The sequence below is a fragment of the Arachis ipaensis genome, chromosome B5 (assembly GCF_059453495.1).
Source record: "Arachis ipaensis isolate K30076 ecotype BB chromosome B5, ASM5945349v1, whole genome shotgun sequence".
NCBI lineage: Eukaryota > Viridiplantae > Streptophyta > Magnoliopsida > Fabales > Fabaceae > Arachis > Arachis ipaensis.
In genome coordinates, this window is record NC_142440.1 from 158,664,148 (window position 1) to 158,683,767 (window position 19,620).

The 19,620-nt window shown below is 27.0% G+C and overlaps 2 protein-coding genes across 2 annotated transcripts; one reads left to right on the plus strand and one right to left on the minus strand.

Moving 5' to 3' along the window:
* Positions 1-3,817, minus strand: LOC107644885 (protein REVEILLE 6). The gene is made up of 8 exons (XM_016348836.3): positions 3,362-3,817; positions 2,376-2,433; positions 1,846-1,969; positions 1,571-1,738; positions 1,307-1,408; positions 895-1,004; positions 710-769; positions 1-465 (listed from the first exon to the last, which is right to left on the minus strand). The coding sequence occupies exons 1-8, from the start codon at positions 3,595-3,597 to the stop codon at positions 367-369; spliced, it is 957 nt and encodes a 318-aa protein (XP_016204322.1). The 5' UTR covers positions 3,598-3,817; the 3' UTR covers positions 1-366.
* A 15,302-nt stretch (positions 3,818-19,119) lies between these two features.
* LOC107641539 (uncharacterized) lies at positions 19,120-19,611 on the plus strand. The gene has a single exon (XM_016345024.1). The coding sequence runs from the start codon at positions 19,120-19,122 to the stop codon at positions 19,609-19,611; it is 492 nt and encodes a 163-aa protein (XP_016200510.1).
* Positions 19,612-19,620: the final 9 nt, after the last annotated feature.

Below are 19,620 nucleotides of genomic sequence, written 5' to 3' on the forward strand. Positions count from 1 at the left end.
ATCAAATTAAACCTTGCAAGTAGATATTTGATGTTTGGTTAATCATAATATAATACATACATACATCTTAAGTACTGTACAAGTGTACAGACCCTACACAAAACTAGGAAAACTATACACTCATTATTATTTCCCTTTTACAACATTGTAATGGTAATTGATATATACAAAGAACACCACAATGAATGAAGGAAACTAAGGCTTTGCTTAGCCAAGATGCTGTGCAGATAGCAATTACAAATCACAGTAGGACATTATACTAGGCTGTGACTTGTGCCTTTCAGCTTGTTTCCTTTCCAAGGAATCTTGCATAATCATGCAAAATTGTGAACCTCCGATGAGGTGTTTTCCCTTTCCAACACCAATCTAGGTAGCAGCACTCTTCAACTGATCATCCTGAAGTATATCTGCATTGATGTAGTCATCTGTATCAAGTTCAACCTCGTATGTTGAAAGAACCTTCCTCTGCATGAATTACAACAACATGCGCAGTTGTAAGGAAGCTGACCAACAAACATGTTAAACTATTTTCAATTATTAATAACTATTTCTCAATTCAACTAATTTCATCTAGACTTTTCTTTTCTCCAACTATATCTCTTGTTTCATTTGATGACATATATCCTTATTACAGGTCCAGTAAAGACATGTAATCATTTTATTTTTCAAAGATATGGCAAGCCAGAGATTCAGTAGCATGAATACTTACATGGTCCTCAAAATCTGGGCTAGTTAAATTGACAGAGAGATTTCTCATCAACAACAGGACCTAAATAGAGCCAAGGTCATAGAAAGAATAGATTTGTCAGAACTGTTAAATCATAAATTCATTTATACAGTTGCCGAGCAGAATAGGATAGACTAGACTGAGAGAAGTAGAGAACATAAACATACCGTCTCAACATCTATACGGTCCATGTTTTTCAGTTTGTGCAAATGATCAGTTGTATTTGGATCAAATACACTGCCAATGAAGCTGTATACTTGAGTGAAATCGGGAAGCACTGCATTAGAAGAGTGCGGAAATTCATTATAATGGCAGTTAATCTATATAGAATGTAGACAGCATAAAATAAAAGAGTAACCGTACAACAAAAGACAAACTTGGATGAGAGAGAGAGAGAGAGAGAGAGAGAGAGAGAGAGTTAATCATGGAACAAGAGCACATAAATTTTCAAATAGGATCTTGCATGTTGAGCAAAGTGGAACTTACATATACGCTTAAACATAACATTATCTGCCTCCATCAATACAAACTATATTTTTAAAGCCTTGATAATTGTAAACTAAAACCAAAAAACATTACCTCTTAGTGGAAAGCTACTATTCCCCTGTCCATTGGATTCATCACCTGGCTGCACTCTGGGGGTACTCTCACTGCTACCAGAAGGGTCGTTCACTTTTGGTACTGCAAAACAAGTTTGATAGGGGAAAACAAAATATTGTTACTGTCTCTCTGTTTTTTCCCCCTGATAATGAGTATCATGGTTTATAAACAAAATTTTCAGAAAATTTTGTCAAAGAATATATAAACAAAAATTTATATACAAAAAACTGTAGTATTTAATACCATGCAGTAAATTAGTGGTTTGCAAGGTGGAGTTTGACCATGAAGGCACCACAGTGTTCATAATAGGAGTTTTAAGCATTGTGGAGGGGTCATGTTTCAGGACATATCCGGACTCAAGTAAAGCAGATGAAGATTGAAAAGATTCTGATAGCTGTGAGAGTAAAGGAGCTGCATTAAACAATTACAGATTATTAAATATAATATAGCATTAAATTATGAGTTTACGGCACAAACACAGCATACACACAAACAAACATATAGTGAATGATGATGACCATTTTTGGAAGCCTTTTGAGGATAAGGATGCGCAGCTTTTCTTTTCGGCCTGGGTGGAGGAAGATGCTCACTTGTCCCACTCTTCTGAACTTTTATGAAGTATTTCTGTGCATGACTACGAATCTACAAAGTCAACAGACATTACGTTTTGAATTAAATTATCCATATAACAATGAACAAGCCTCAACAACTCATAAACATCTACAGTACATGCATACAAATGTTTCCCACTGGTTAAGCTGTTGACACTCAACCAGCAAACGGCATGAAATACGATCAAATATATTTCCCCAGAAAAGATGTTTCTTCTAAGTTACATAAAAAAAAGTTTTCTTCCGCCAATGTATTGATGTTTCTGTAACCAACTAACCACATTCCAAGATATTATGAGAAGCTTCTTCCAATATACATTTTTCATGTTAACAAGTTACTCATTTGAATGCAAAACCTAGACTCAGAAACATGAAATATTTAAGACAAACATTTCTGAAGAAGACAAGTTTTTTGTTTTCCTTTAGTTTGGAATAACCTGTATAACTGTCTTTGATCCAACAAATGCTCCAATCTTTTTCCAGTCACGATCAAACCTGGATGCAGAAAGAAAAGATCAAAATATCAGGACACTGCAAGACAATGACACCAAGCTTGAGAAAGCAAACGAAGAAACTCACTATGATTTAACTTGAAACACAATATTTTTCATGTAAGGCAAGCAATTAATGAAGCTTTCTACTTCTACCAATACATTGCAAGCAATATAAAATTTCAAATATCAAAAGATATAATAATTGGAGAAGAATGTCCATATTTTTAAGGTTATGTGGTGTCACTAAACTTGCCACTGGAAAGAATTAGCTACTTCGTTCTCTTTACTTGCTAATAGATGTTTCTACGAAAGTCCAATAACTGCTATGCAAAGTGACTATGCATCTGCTTAGCAATTTTTTGGCAACTTTGTAACTTGGTATACTCATTCCTTTGTTTCCCGTCTCTTTTCTTAACGGGAAATTCTTATCCTACTCCTAGTAATTTTTTTCTTACACTTCAAAACAGTTAATACAACCACGTAAAATGAAAGGCATCAAAGAATTGAACACCAAAAAGAAGTAACCAAGTCAACAACCCAAAATGCTTAAGTGTAGCTAGTGGAAAAGCTTAAGCACAGCTCAAAAGAACAGAGGCACAAATTTGATGAACCCAATATCCTAACTCAGCTCAAAAATCAAACTTCACCCTACTCCATTTGTTCATTTTCCAACATTTTCAGTTCACCCACTAATCAAACCAACCCTAAAATTTCCCCCAACCTAAAAACCCTAAAGTCTACACCTTAGCAAACAAAATATTCACATGAATTTTACACACCACACTAGAACTAACCAATGTCTCATACTCTCACCTAAAAACAGTCAAATTCATCGATTACATTTTTTCAGAATCAAAATCAAGAGAACAAAATAAAGCTAAAAATAGCAACAAAAAACAAAGGGGAAAAAAAAAGGAAACTTTACTTACAGTTGAAGAGCTTCGAGGAACTTGTCGTGTTCGGGTTCAGTCCAATTCTCCCTGGACTTAGTGATAGTGTATGGCTTTCGGATTTTCTTTGCGGCGTCCTCCGCGGAGTTAGGGGCGGATACAGCGGTGGCGGTGGCGGCGGCAGTGACGGAGGCGAAGGGGGCGAGGCCGGGAAGAGCGGCACCGGTAGGGTCCAAATAGAAGCCCTCCGGCGGGTTCGGGTTTTTGGATACCATCGAATTGGAATTGGAATTGGATTTCACGAATCACAATATTTTTGGAGAGAAATTCGCAGTTCTAAATTCTAATTTCTAATAGCTGCGGCGAATTACAACTTGTCTTATTAGGTTAAAGGTTGTGGCTTGTTTTTGAAAAATTAAAAATTAAAAAAACTAAATTGTGGATAAATCGATTTTTTATTTTTCCTAGTCATTTCAAATTTAAGACACAACATACAAGGATATTAAAAATAAAAAAAAATGTATTACTATAAAACTTTTGTTATTATCAAATTTCAATTCAGAACACGGTTGTAAGTTGTAATATTTTATTGGATGACACTTTATCGTATATTTTACTAATAAGAATCTTCTATAAGTTGTTTAAGTACCAAGGGAACAAAATTTTGAGAAAAATATTACTACAAAAATTAACTATGATGATGGGACATGGGAGAATTTAAGATTTTATAAAACTATTTTTTGAGTGTTGATTTTTCAACATAAAACCTTTTTTTAGGTATTAGTCCTTTGAAACTCATAATTAGGGGTGAACATGAGTAGTGGGTACGCGATTATTCGTTCGAATCCAAATCGAACCAATTAAATTGGTTCTGGAACCAACGGTAATTGGGTCCAATCCGAACCAAACCGATAACCTTTATTAGTAATTGGTTCGGATATCAATTTTAGGGGTGTGGAATCCGAACCAACCCGCAAATCCGATCATGTATTAATTAAATAAAAAAATAAAATATATATATATGACTTTTTCATTAGACAACGATTATTCACTATTAATATGTTTAGATTTTAATGAGTTTAGTTTTTAATGTATTTGGTTGTTAACATATTTGGATTATTTCTATTGATTTTACATATTTGTTGTACTTGTTGAATTTTTTAGATAAAAAATTAGTTTTTTTTTATAAATTTCAAAGTTATCGAGTACTCCATTATCCGAACCGAACCAATCCGTTCTTAACCGGTTTGGTTTGGTTCGAATACATATACAAAAAAACACAAACCCAAATCAAACCAAACCGATTCATGCTCACCCCTACTCATAATAATCAATTGGGTAATCCTATTTGTTTGTGTTATTAAGAATTTCCTTTATTTATATTTTTGGGTCCATGGAGAGGTTGTGGGCTTGTGGCTATGTGACTATGTGAGCGATGAGAGCATTGCCAAAATTAGTTAACTTATCTTATTTGATTTTAATTTTATTCCTATATTTTTTCATATTTTTATGGTTGTATTTGCCTGAATAATTAGAAGCCTTAACTAATTTGAGTTTCATTGAATAACTATACAATAAAATTATCTCTTCGTATTTATGTTTCTCTTGTACAATATTTTTTCTTTTCTTAAGAGTCTTGGTAGAATTTTAAGCTGAATAAGTGACTAACAAAGACTTTGATACCTGCAAATGTTTGCTAAATCGTAACATTCACCTCACATTCATATTTAAGAGTAAATGACGAGTTAATTAAGTTGATCAAAGATTTAACCTTGATTAAATCACATTATTTTTCCAATTAATAAAGAAAACAATAATTCTTTTTAGCCACAAAATCTACATATATACACGGTAGTCCCTTAATAATTAACTAACTTTCATATGTCAGATACTAGATTTGGAATGATGATGGTCCACTTGAATGAAGATTCCTTGTTGGTGATGTAGAAATCGAAAATGGAAGGGACAGTTACATTGCTTGGAAACAAGAGGGTGTTACCTAGTGGACCATGATGTGAGTGAGTGCAATGCAAGCAACAACTTGGATTTACTCAAATACAAAGAAAATTTAAAAAAGTGAGTGATTTAGGATTTGTCTCATTTGTTCCAACATATTGGTTATGAAGTTTGTTAAACTTAACATAATAACACCTAAAAAACTCAAGTTAGGTTGATGTAGTTGTTAGCTTATTAGTTAGTTTAAGTAAATATTGGAGATTCAAATTCTGCCTTACATATACAATAACCTATTGACTAACGATAAACTCTTAAATAAAACTTCGATTTGCGACGAATTAGTCCCTTACATCTGTGTTATGTATAGTATATAACCTATTAAATGTACTTTTATCTTCAAACAAGTGATGTTTACTTGCAACAAGAGGAGCATAAAAACAAATTCCTGTTTATTTTGTCTCCAATGAGAAACAATAATCACGACATGGCAAATTTAAACTACACTCAAGAATTTTGAACTAATTAATGAGTTACAGTATATATATGATGAGATTAAGGCCAGTTGTGGGCGAGGAGGGCCGACACCGTGGTTCGTAACCACGTGCTCTAATCCTCTGAGCTACAGGCCTCATCCCGTCTCCACTGGATCTGTTTTCCGGAGTACCCTAAAATTGAAAAAAGGGAACATTCCCTTGCGTCGTTGTGCCTGGATTGTGAGGGCTCTCAACCACATGGATAGTTCAATATGCTCATCGGTGCCTGACCCTGAGATGTATATCATCCAAGGCACGTTAGCATGGCGTACCTCTCCTGTTCAAACCGGTCGAACGACCTTCAACAAAAGGGTACCTGTATCCGAAATCGACACCGGTGGATAGGTAGAAAATACCTAAGGGCGCGAGACAATTCTCTCTAAGAAACTCGGCAAAATAGCTTCGTAACTTCGGGAGAAGGGATGCCGCTCACAAAGGAAATCTTCGAATTTGCGATATTTATTTAAGCAAACGAGTTAAACTAACAACTCAAACAAACAATTTTTTTAGTTTACCAAATCTTTATAGTATACAAATGGGAAGCTCATTTGCTGACGTGGCGCTCATACGTTGAGTCTGGGAGTTTATTTGCTTACGTGTCGTCACTAGAAACTTTTAGATTTATATTTATAAATTATAAATTATTATTTACTTAGGTTGTTATTTTCAAATTTTAAGTTTGGGTTGTTTTACTTAGGTTGTTATTTTTTAAATTTTAAATTATTTTATTTGTTTGGGTTGTTTTACTTAAGTTGTTATTTTTTAGATTTCAAATTATTTTATTTAAGTTGTTATTTTTTAAATTTTATTTAGATTTTACTTAGATTGTTCTTTTTTATATTTTAACACTATTTTTTAAAAATCTGTTAATTCTTTTTAGCATTATTTTTAAAAATTTTATTGATTTTTTTTTAAATTGCAGCTACATAAATTCTTTTAAAGAAATTTAGAGTTTTAAAAAAAATTACGTTAATTATTCTTCGGTTGTTACATACTAATATTACTATAAATAAAGATTTACGTTAGTTTAGAATTTTTAAATTATTATTTGTTTAGGTTGTTATTTTCAAATTTTAAGTTTGGGTTGTTTTACTTAGTTTGTTATTTTTTAAATTTTAAATTAAAGTCAACCAAATTTAAAAAATTTTAGTTATGATGCAACTATAAAAGGATAAGTTATGAGAGATGTAAAGCACCACAATTTAAAGTACATCAATCCCTTTCTTTACATATATCCAAAATCTCCCTACTTATTCCAATGGCTGGTATTCACAAAATTGCTGACATCAATCCTACCATCGACAATTTGTGTGTACATATACGAGTGATACGGTTATGAACACTATCAAGTTACAAAAATTCTCCATTGCCATACTCAATTGAGATTGTTTGACATGAAGACACGAGTTTTCTACTAATATCCTTTTATCCATGACTCCAAGGTTATTTATTTATTTTTTTAAATTAAAGTCTATGTATATTGGATTAGATATTGAATAAGTCTATATTTAACTTTTTTTTTATGTTATTTTCTTTTTTAAGCAGGTATCGAATAAAGTTTGGTGTCATTGATGATTCTGACTGTGCATGTAATGTAGTCTTTGACAAGGAGGCAAAACAAGTTTTGGGAAAGAGTTGTGTAGAGATACTTGATTCACTCCTATTGGTAAGATCTAACCAATATTTATTTCTAAAAACATTAGTGAAGATATTTTTATTGGTACTTTTTATATTATTTATTATTAATATATTATGTAATACCCTAAAGAAAGGAAATCTATTGGATACACCTACACTTTTGCTCAACCTAATTGATAAGATCTTTCTCTTCATCGTTGAAGTTCACATATATGATAATCCACATTTTTCACCTTCTTATAAAGTTAAGAAGATGACTGATAATGTTGTTTTTTGTACAGAATTTGTTGCTTGAATTCCAACGAAGTTGCGGCCAATGATGAATCCGAATTGTTGGAAAATGCTATTATACCAACTAAGCGACTATCCTCGGAGTCGGAAGATTCGAAGGTGGAAGGAAATACCTCAACTTGCAAGAAGATCAAGATTGAGAAAGAAACTTGAGAATTTGGATGCACATGTTTTGGAATCCCTTTTAGAGTCTATCTAATAGAATAATGCCAAGCATATGTTTGTTTTGGTGAAAACATTGTCTTTTCTTGAGTTATTTTTCTTTTTGTTCTTTTCGATTTTTATGTTTGGAATTTAGAATTTTTTTAAATATAAATTGAAGTTATTTGGTTATTACTTGTGATTTTATTTTTAATTTGATTCTCACCGTTGATATTATGATAATTTTTAATTTAATATTTAATGTCATAAAGTTATAAATTTCTTCTTTGAATTATTGTTGATATAATTAAGTTAGTTATTAATTTTTAATGTGTACTTATTTAAAAAAAATCTAATTATAATTTTTAATTAAAGTATTATGTTTAGAATTTTAAATTTAAATTCAAATATATTTTTTTTTTAATTTTTAAGTAAGCAATTGGGTTTGAGAATATTTTTTAAAAATTTATATAATTTATAAGCTACTATGCTAATTACAAAGGATTATAATAAAGTAAATAGAATTATCAGTCTTATTAAGATGTGAAGTTATTTATACTATTTAAAAAAAATATAATACTGTTTAAATTTTAGAAAAAGTATAATAAAGTTAATACTATTTATGATGAAATCTTTATAGTATACAAATGGGAAGCTCATTTGCTGACGTGGCGCTCATACGTTGAGTCTGGGAGTTTATTTGCTTACGTGTCGTCACTAGAAACTTTTAGATTTATATTTATAAATTATAAATTATTATTTACTTAGGTTGTTATTTTCAAATTTTAAGTTTGGGTTGTTTTACTTAGGTTGTTATTTTTTAAATTTTAAATTATTTTATTTGTTTGGGTTGTTTTACTTAAGTTGTTATTTTTTAGATTTCAAATTATTTTATTTAAGTTGTTATTTTTTAAATTTTATTTAGATTTTACTTAGATTGTTCTTTTTTATATTTTAACACTATTTTTTAAAAATCTGTTAATTCTTTTTAGCATTATTTTTAAAAATTTTATTGATTTTTTTTTAAATTGCAGCTACATAAATTCTTTTAAAGAAATTTAGAGTTTTAAAAAAAATTACGTTAATTATTCTTCGGTTGTTACATACTAATATTACTATAAATAAAGATTTACGTTAGTTTAGAATTTTTAAATTATTATTTGTTTAGGTTGTTATTTTCAAATTTTAAGTTTGGGTTGTTTTACTTAGTTTGTTATTTTTTAAATTTTAAATTAAAGTCAACCAAATTTAAAAAATTTTAGTTATGATGCAACTATAAAAGGATAAGTTATGAGAGATGTAAAGCACCACAATTTAAAGTACATCAATCCCTTTCTTTACATATATCCAAAATCTCCCTACTTATTCCAATGGCTGGTATTCACAAAATTGCTGACATCAATCCTACCATCGACAATTTGTGTGTACATATACGAGTGATACGGTTATGAACACTATCAAGTTACAAAAATTCTCCATTGCCATACTCAATTGAGATTGTTTGACATGAAGACACGAGTTTTCTACTAATATCCTTTTATCCATGACTCCAAGGTTATTTATTTATTTTTTTAAATTAAAGTCTATGTATATTGGATTAGATATTGAATAAGTCTATATTTAACTTTTTTTTTATGTTATTTTCTTTTTTAAGCAGGTATCGAATAAAGTTTGGTGTCATTGATGATTCTGACTGTGCATGTAATGTAGTCTTTGACAAGGAGGCAAAACAAGTTTTGGGAAAGAGTTGTGTAGAGATACTTGATTCACTCCTATTGGTAAGATCTAACCAATATTTATTTCTAAAAACATTAGTGAAGATATTTTTATTGGTACTTTTTATATTATTTATTATTAATATATTATGTAATACCCTAAAGAAAGGAAATCTATTGGATACACCTACACTTTTGCTCAACCTAATTGATAAGATCTTTCTCTTCATCGTTGAAGTTCACATATATGATAATCCACATTTTTCACCTTCTTATAAAGTTAAGAAGATGACTGATAATGTTGTTTTTTGTACAGAATTTGTTGCTTGAATTCCAACGAAGTTGCGGCCAATGATGAATCCGAATTGTTGGAAAATGCTATTATACCAACTAAGCGACTATCCTCGGAGTCGGAAGATTCGAAGGTGGAAGGAAATACCTCAACTTGCAAGAAGATCAAGATTGAGAAAGAAACTTGAGAATTTGGATGCACATGTTTTGGAATCCCTTTTAGAGTCTATCTAATAGAATAATGCCAAGCATATGTTTGTTTTGGTGAAAACATTGTCTTTTCTTGAGTTATTTTTCTTTTTGTTCTTTTCGATTTTTATGTTTGGAATTTAGAATTTTTTTAAATATAAATTGAAGTTATTTGGTTATTACTTGTGATTTTATTTTTAATTTGATTCTCACCGTTGATATTATGATAATTTTTAATTTAATATTTAATGTCATAAAGTTATAAATTTCTTCTTTGAATTATTGTTGATATAATTAAGTTAGTTATTAATTTTTAATGTGTACTTATTTAAAAAAAATCTAATTATAATTTTTAATTAAAGTATTATGTTTAGAATTTTAAATTTAAATTCAAATATATTTTTTTTTTAATTTTTAAGTAAGCAATTGGGTTTGAGAATATTTTTTAAAAATTTATATAATTTATAAGCTACTATGCTAATTACAAAGGATTATAATAAAGTAAATAGAATTATCAGTCTTATTAAGATGTGAAGTTATTTATACTATTTAAAAAAAATATAATACTGTTTAAATTTTAGAAAAAGTATAATAAAGTTAATACTATTTATGATGAAATCTTTATAGTATACAAATGGGAAGCTCATTTGCTGACGTGGCGCTCATACGTTGAGTCTGGGAGTTTATTTGCTTACGTGTCGTCACTAGAAACTTTTAGATTTATATTTATAAATTATAAATTATTATTTACTTAGGTTGTTATTTTCAAATTTTAAGTTTGGGTTGTTTTACTTAGGTTGTTATTTTTTAAATTTTAAATTATTTTATTTGTTTGGGTTGTTTTACTTAAGTTGTTATTTTTTAGATTTCAAATTATTTTATTTAAGTTGTTATTTTTTAAATTTTATTTAGATTTTACTTAGATTGTTCTTTTTTATATTTTAACACTATTTTTTAAAAATCTGTTAATTCTTTTTAGCATTATTTTTAAAAATTTTATTGATTTTTTTTTAAATTGCAGCTACATAAATTCTTTTAAAGAAATTTAGAGTTTTAAAAAAAATTACGTTAATTATTCTTCGGTTGTTACATACTAATATTACTATAAATAAAGATTTACGTTAGTTTAGAATTTTTAAATTATTATTTGTTTAGGTTGTTATTTTCAAATTTTAAGTTTGGGTTGTTTTACTTAGTTTGTTATTTTTTAAATTTTAAATTAAAGTCAACCAAATTTAAAAAATTTTAGTTATGATGCAACTATAAAAGGATAAGTTATGAGAGATGTAAAGCACCACAATTTAAAGTACATCAATCCCTTTCTTTACATATATCCAAAATCTCCCTACTTATTCCAATGGCTGGTATTCACAAAATTGCTGACATCAATCCTACCATCGACAATTTGTGTGTACATATACGAGTGATACGGTTATGAACACTATCAAGTTACAAAAATTCTCCATTGCCATACTCAATTGAGATTGTTTGACATGAAGACACGAGTTTTCTACTAATATCCTTTTATCCATGACTCCAAGGTTATTTATTTATTTTTTTAAATTAAAGTCTATGTATATTGGATTAGATATTGAATAAGTCTATATTTAACTTTTTTTTTATGTTATTTTCTTTTTTAAGCAGGTATCGAATAAAGTTTGGTGTCATTGATGATTCTGACTGTGCATGTAATGTAGTCTTTGACAAGGAGGCAAAACAAGTTTTGGGAAAGAGTTGTGTAGAGATACTTGATTCACTCCTATTGGTAAGATCTAACCAATATTTATTTCTAAAAACATTAGTGAAGATATTTTTATTGGTACTTTTTATATTATTTATTATTAATATATTATGTAATACCCTAAAGAAAGGAAATCTATTGGATACACCTACACTTTTGCTCAACCTAATTGATAAGATCTTTCTCTTCATCGTTGAAGTTCACATATATGATAATCCACATTTTTCACCTTCTTATAAAGTTAAGAAGATGACTGATAATGTTGTTTTTTGTACAGAATTTGTTGCTTGAATTCCAACGAAGTTGCGGCCAATGATGAATCCGAATTGTTGGAAAATGCTATTATACCAACTAAGCGACTATCCTCGGAGTCGGAAGATTCGAAGGTGGAAGGAAATACCTCAACTTGCAAGAAGATCAAGATTGAGAAAGAAACTTGAGAATTTGGATGCACATGTTTTGGAATCCCTTTTAGAGTCTATCTAATAGAATAATGCCAAGCATATGTTTGTTTTGGTGAAAACATTGTCTTTTCTTGAGTTATTTTTCTTTTTGTTCTTTTCGATTTTTATGTTTGGAATTTAGAATTTTTTTAAATATAAATTGAAGTTATTTGGTTATTACTTGTGATTTTATTTTTAATTTGATTCTCACCGTTGATATTATGATAATTTTTAATTTAATATTTAATGTCATAAAGTTATAAATTTCTTCTTTGAATTATTGTTGATATAATTAAGTTAGTTATTAATTTTTAATGTGTACTTATTTAAAAAAAATCTAATTATAATTTTTAATTAAAGTATTATGTTTAGAATTTTAAATTTAAATTCAAATATATTTTTTTTTTAATTTTTAAGTAAGCAATTGGGTTTGAGAATATTTTTTAAAAATTTATATAATTTATAAGCTACTATGCTAATTACAAAGGATTATAATAAAGTAAATAGAATTATCAGTCTTATTAAGATGTGAAGTTATTTATACTATTTAAAAAAAATATAATACTGTTTAAATTTTAGAAAAAGTATAATAAAGTTAATACTATTTATGATGAAACTAAAAAAAATTATTTTTAAATTAACAAATTTCTATATTCCTAATGGACAACAGACGTTTGATTAGAAAATTTTATTTAAAAATTTAAAATTTATACTAGCTAATTAAAAAATTCTATTTAAAAATTTTAAATTTGAATTTCTAATACTAATTTCTAATTAAGTTTTTAACCATTTCAATTTTTAAATTTAAATTTTTTTACTTGACACATTTATAAATTTTTATTATTATCTTTTAGATTGTAGAAGTACTTTCATCTTTTTCTCTTTTTTTAAGTATTTTTTTCTAAATTTACGTAATTTATAAGGTTATTAATTTTTAGATTGTATTTAATTTTATTTATTTTTATCGATAAATAATAGGATTGATACTATTTATGACGGAACTAATAAAAATTATTTTTAAATTAACAAATTCCTATATTCTTAAAAAAGTTTATTTAAAAATTTTAAATTTGCACTAGCTAATTTGGAAACTCTATTTAAAAATTTGAAATTTAAAATTCTAATACTAATTCCTAATTAAGTAGCTTCTTAACCGTTTTGATTTTTAAATTTAAATTTTTTTATTTGTCACATTTATAATTTTTTTCTATTTACTTCGTTTACATTGTTATTTTTTATATTATCTCAGCACAACAATAGAGGTACTTTCATCTTTTTCTCTCTTAGTTATTCATTTTCAATCTCTTTATTTAAGCAAATGAAAAAAAAATTTTAACTATAAGTTGAATTTATTGATAGTGAGATTAAACTTATATTTATTTGAAAAAAGATACTTTTATAAAAAAATATATATTATTTTTCGTAAAATATATTTTACGTAACTAAATAAATGAGAATAAATGAGAATAAATGCGATTTTACATAGACATAAGAAGACACTAATTTCATATTCTATTTGGTAAGTTAGACATGAGAAAAATTGTAAAAAATTAGTGTCTCAAGTTAAAAATTAGTGTTTCAGCATTTTAGAGAGACACAAAATACATGTTTTTAACGGGTGTTTGTGTATGACTATGTCTTTCATCATTTTTGTTTCCGTAAACAAACACCATACATGTACTCCTGTGTCTATATTTTGATGGAAATGTATACCAAAAATAAATGCTGTCATATGTGTACTACTTTATTTTTTTTTAATAATATAAAAAATTTGATAATAAAAATGTATTATGTATAATGTATATATATTTTTAATTGGTTAAAAAAATTATTTATTTAATATTTTTAGGTATATATTGAAAGATGCAAGAAGTCTAAAGAGAAGCAAGATTATATTGAAGAAAAAATTGATATTAAAAGACAAAGAAAATACAAAGCGAAACACAATTTAAGGTAGACTTCATATAAAAAAATAAATTAATTATTTTATCATTTTTGTTTTTAGGTTAGAATAATATATTTTTTTATTTGGTATTTTTAAGTATGTCAGTTCTATATATTTAATTTTTATTGGGTATACAAAATAACTAACATGTCATGAGTATTTTGGCCGAATGAAAGCTCATAAAATACAATATTTTCTATATATTATTTAGCTATTGACAAGTAATAAATTATTAATTTACATTGTCTTCGTAATATATTACTAAATTTGTTTATGAAAAAGTTATAGAAAATTCGAGTGATAGTTCCAATGGTGTGCATTTTCAATCGGTGTTGTCGAACATTACAAATAGCATTAATACAGATTTATTTTTGGATGATTTTTTTTGGAACTTGCTTATGTAAATGTACATGCACTTTATGTATTTTGATTTTCCTACTATTTATTCAATTATAAACTTTAACAGAAAATATGTTCAAAACTAATATCTCGAGTTATCTTATTAGGTAATAACCCAACACCATATCGATCAAGGACTCCAACTACTAATCTACACTCTGTAGATGAAAAAGAACGATGTTCCAATATTAGTGATATTAGTAATTCGGGTATCACACGTGAAGCATATGATAGCCCATGTCATTAGACAAGTCAACAACATCTTCAACAAACATCAAACAATATCGACCAGTTACAAAGCCAGCGTATGTTAATATGCTTTTATTACTTAAAGACCAAATATTTAACTTTTCAATTGATCTATTAAAAACAATCTTTGGTATATGTTAAATAATTATTATAGATTCATTGGAGTACACAAATCGAATTAGATTGCAAAGGGATGTAAGACTGAATAGAAAGACTATGCTACTTCAAAAGAGACATGGTAAGATAAGCATCTTGTAATTATCACAAAGTTAAAATTTTACTTCTTTTATCTTTAATACTATCTTCATAATATATATTCATAATTCATCTTATTCAAACATTTAACATATATTCATTTTTCTTTTTTTATAATATAAAGTACTTGATGTATTATCTCTAATGATTACAGGAGCAAGTACATCTAATTCAAATTTAGATACTAAAGAATTAGAAGAAATGTGCATAGCTGAAAAAGAAAGACACCTGATACAAAGAAAAACATTCTTGAAGGAATTGACTATAAATCTTTCAAAAATTTTTGAAGAAATTGAGGATATTACTGAAAATACGACTATATTAGATGATTCTGTGCAAATTGAATACCCAGTCATATTCGATGTTGCTGAGAATACAGGTAATTTAAGAAGTAGCAATATCAGCACTTTATTATTTACTATTGTTATGCTTTTTATAAACAAAAAATTATCGTTTAGTGTTCAAGTTTTAAAATTCAAACTAAGATATGGTTATATATTATAATTTTTGTATTTGAACATTGATTTATTGTAATTCTTATTGTTTGATTAATGTGAATGTAAAAGTTAAATATTGAGGTTGGCACAATGTAAAACTTCTATTTATATTTTACTTTGAATAAAGATAAAACAACATATTTAACACGTTTATTATATAACGACGATGATAGTGTTATACTAAATTTAAAAAATATATGGTTATAAAATATTATTTTTAATTTAACTTATCAAATTTAAATATAAGCCCGTGCATCGCACGGGTTTAACACTAGTAGTAATACAAATGGGGAGCTCATATGCTGACGTGGCGCTCATACGTTGAGTATAAGAGTTTATTTGCTTAGGTGTCGTCACTATAAATTTTTAGATATATATTTATAAATTATAAATTATTGTTTGCTTAGGTTGTTATTTTCAAATTTTAAATTATTTATTTGGATTGTTATATTTAGGTTGTTATTTTATAATTTTTAAATTATTTTATTTAGGTTGTTATTTTTAAAATTTTAAATTGTTTTACTTAGGTTATTATTTTTAAAATTTTAACACTTTTTTAAAAATTTGTTGATTCTTTTTAGCACTATTTTTTAAATTTTTGTAGATTTTTTTCAAAAATTGCAGCTACATATCTAAATTTAAATATATTTACGTTAATTTAGAATTTTAAAAATTGTTAATATATTTATTTACTTTATCTACAAATTTAATTTAAATTTAAATTAAAGTCAATCAAATTTAAAAAATTTTAGTTATGACTCAACTATAAAAGTATAAGTTATGAGATATGTGTAGCACCACAATTCAAAGTACATCAAACTCTTTCTTTATATACATCCAAAATCTAAAATTTCTCTACTTATTCCAATGGCTGGTATTCACAAAATCGCAGAAATCAGACCTACAATCAGACCTACAATCAGACCTACGTAAATTTCTAATACTAATTTCTAATTAAGTTTTTAACCATTTCGATTTTTAAATTTAAATTTTTTTACTTGCCACATTTATAAATTTTTATTATTATCTTTTAGATTGTAGAAGTACTTTCATCTTTTTCTCTCTTTTTAAGTATTTTTTCTAAATTTACGTAATTTATAAAATTATTAATTTTTAGATTGTATTTAATTTTATTTATTTTTATCGATAAATAATAGGATTGATACTATTTATAACGAAACTAATAAAAATTATTTTTAAATTAACAAATTCCTATATTCTTAATGAATAACAAACGTTTAATTAAAGAAGTTTATTTAAAAATTTTAAATTTACACTAGCTAATTAGAAGACTCTATTTAAAAATTTAAAATTTAAAATTCTTATACTAATTCCTAATTAAGTGGTTTCTTAACCGTTTTGATTTTTAAATTTAAATTTTTTTATTTGTCACATTTATAATTTTTTTTCTATTTACTTCGTTTACATTGTTATTTTTTAGATTATCTCAGCACAACAATAGAAGTACTTTCATCTTTTTCTCTCTTTTTACTTATAAGTTATTCATTTTCAATCTCTTTATTTAAGGAAATAAAAAAAAAAGATTTTAACTATAAGTTGAATTTATTGATCTGAGATTAAACTTATATTTATTTGAAAAAAGATACTTTTGTAAAAAAATATATATTATTTTCTGTAAAATATGTTTACGTAACTAAATAAATGAGAATAAAAAAGAAATTAAAGCGGCCATTGAAAATAAAACCTGTGCGATTTTACATATTCTATTTGGTAAGTTAGACATGAGAAAAAATTGTAAAAAAATTAGTGTCTCAAATTAAAAATTAGTGTTTCAACATTTTAGAGAGATACAAAATACATGTTTTTAATGGGTGTTTGTGTATGACTATACCTTCCATCATTTTTATCTCAGTAAACAAACACCATACATGTACTCCTGTGTACTCCTGTATCTATATTTTGATGAACATGTATACCAAAAATAAACGCCGTCATATGTTTACTACTTTATTTTTTTAATAATATAAAAAATTTGATAATAAAAATGTATTATGTATAATGTATATATATTTTTAATTGGTTAAAAAATTTATTTATTTAATATTTTTAGGTATATATTGAAAGATGCAAGAAGTCCAAAGGAAAGCAAGATTATATTGAAGAGAAAATTGATATTAAAAGACAAAGAAAATACAAAGCGAAGCACAATTCAAGGTATATTTTATATAAGAAAATAAATTAATTATTTTATCATTTTTGTTTTTAAGTTAGAATAATATATTTTTTTATTTGGTATTTTTAAGTATGTCAGTTCTATATATTTAGTTTTTATTGTGTATACAAAATAACTAACATGTCATGAGTATTTTGGCCGAATAAAAGCCCATAAAATATAATATTTTCTATATATTATTTAGCTATTGACAAGTAATAAATTATTAATTTACATTGTCTTCGTAATATGTTACTAAATTTATTTATGAAAAAATTACAGGAAATTCGAGTGATAGTTTCAATGGTGTGCATTCTCAATCGGTGTTGTCGAACATTTCAAATAGCATTAATACAGATTTATTTTTGAATGATTTTTTTTGGAACATGCACTTTGGTATATGCAAAATAATTATTATAGATTCATGGGAGTACACAAATCGAATTAGATTGCAAAGGAATGCAAGACTGAATAGGAAGACTATGCTACTTCAAAAGAGACTTGGTAAGATAAGCATGATAGATTGTAATTATCACAAAACTAAAATTTTACTTCTTTTATCTTTAATACTACCTTCATAATATATATTCATAATTCAGCTGATTCAAACATTTAACATATATTCATTTTTCTTTTTTTATAATATAAAGTACTTGATGTATTATCTCTAATGATTACAGGAGCAAGTACATCTAATTCAAATTTAGATACTAAAAACTTAGAAGAAGTGTGCATAGCTGAAAAAGAAAGACACCTGATACAAAGAAAAACATTCTTGAAGGAATTGACTATAAATCTTTCAAAAATTTTTGAAGAAGTTGAGGATATTACTAAAAACACGATTATATTAGATGATCTATGCAAATTGAATACCCGGCCATATTCGATGTTGCTGAGAATACAGGTAATTTAAGAAGTAGCAATATTAGTACTTTATTATTTACTATTATTATGCTTTTTATAAACAAAAAATTATCGTTTAGTGTTCAAGTTTTAAAATTCAAACTAAGATATGGTTATATATTATAATTTTTGTATTTGAACATTGATTTATTGTAATTCTTATTATTTAATTAACGTGTATGTAAAACTTAAATCTTGAGGTTGGCACAATGAAATTGTATTATATGATCTCATCTTTTTAATCCATAAATTGCATTCTTCGGTAATCTTTTATAAATATTATTTTTATACTTAACATGGTGAAAGAAAGGTATATTTTTATATAAAGTATTTGTTGCAGATATAACTGAAACAATTTATTATCTTGGTGATTATTAGATGTGATAGATATTGGTGACCCAGAATTTTTTTGTCGGCATTGCGACGCCATGATGTGGTATGAGGAGAGATCAGAGAAGTCCAAAACATGATCCAATTTTGAGTTCTCAATATGTTGTATGCGAGGGAAGGTACAACTGCCGTTTTGAAGCACTTGATCGGACGCTTAGGGATCTTATGTCAGTTACCGATCAACATAAGACACATAAACCATTTGGTGGTAAGGTTGTTGTTCTAGGAGGTGATTTCAGACAGATACTTCCGGTGATTCCGAAAGGAAGTAGACACGATATATTGGCATCCGCTATTAACTCATCCCATCTGTGGTCATTTTGTAAGGTTCTGAAACTGCATACGAATATGAGGCTTATAATGTCTTCTTCGGATCAAGATGAAGGTGAAATGAAGAGATTTGCTAATTGGATACTTGATGTTGGAAATAGAAATATTGGTTCTGTTGTTGGTGTTGAATCAGAAGTTGAAATTTCAGATGATCTATTGATTACAACTACTGATGACCCTTTCTCTCATTTGGTAGACAATTTTCATTAACAGTATGCT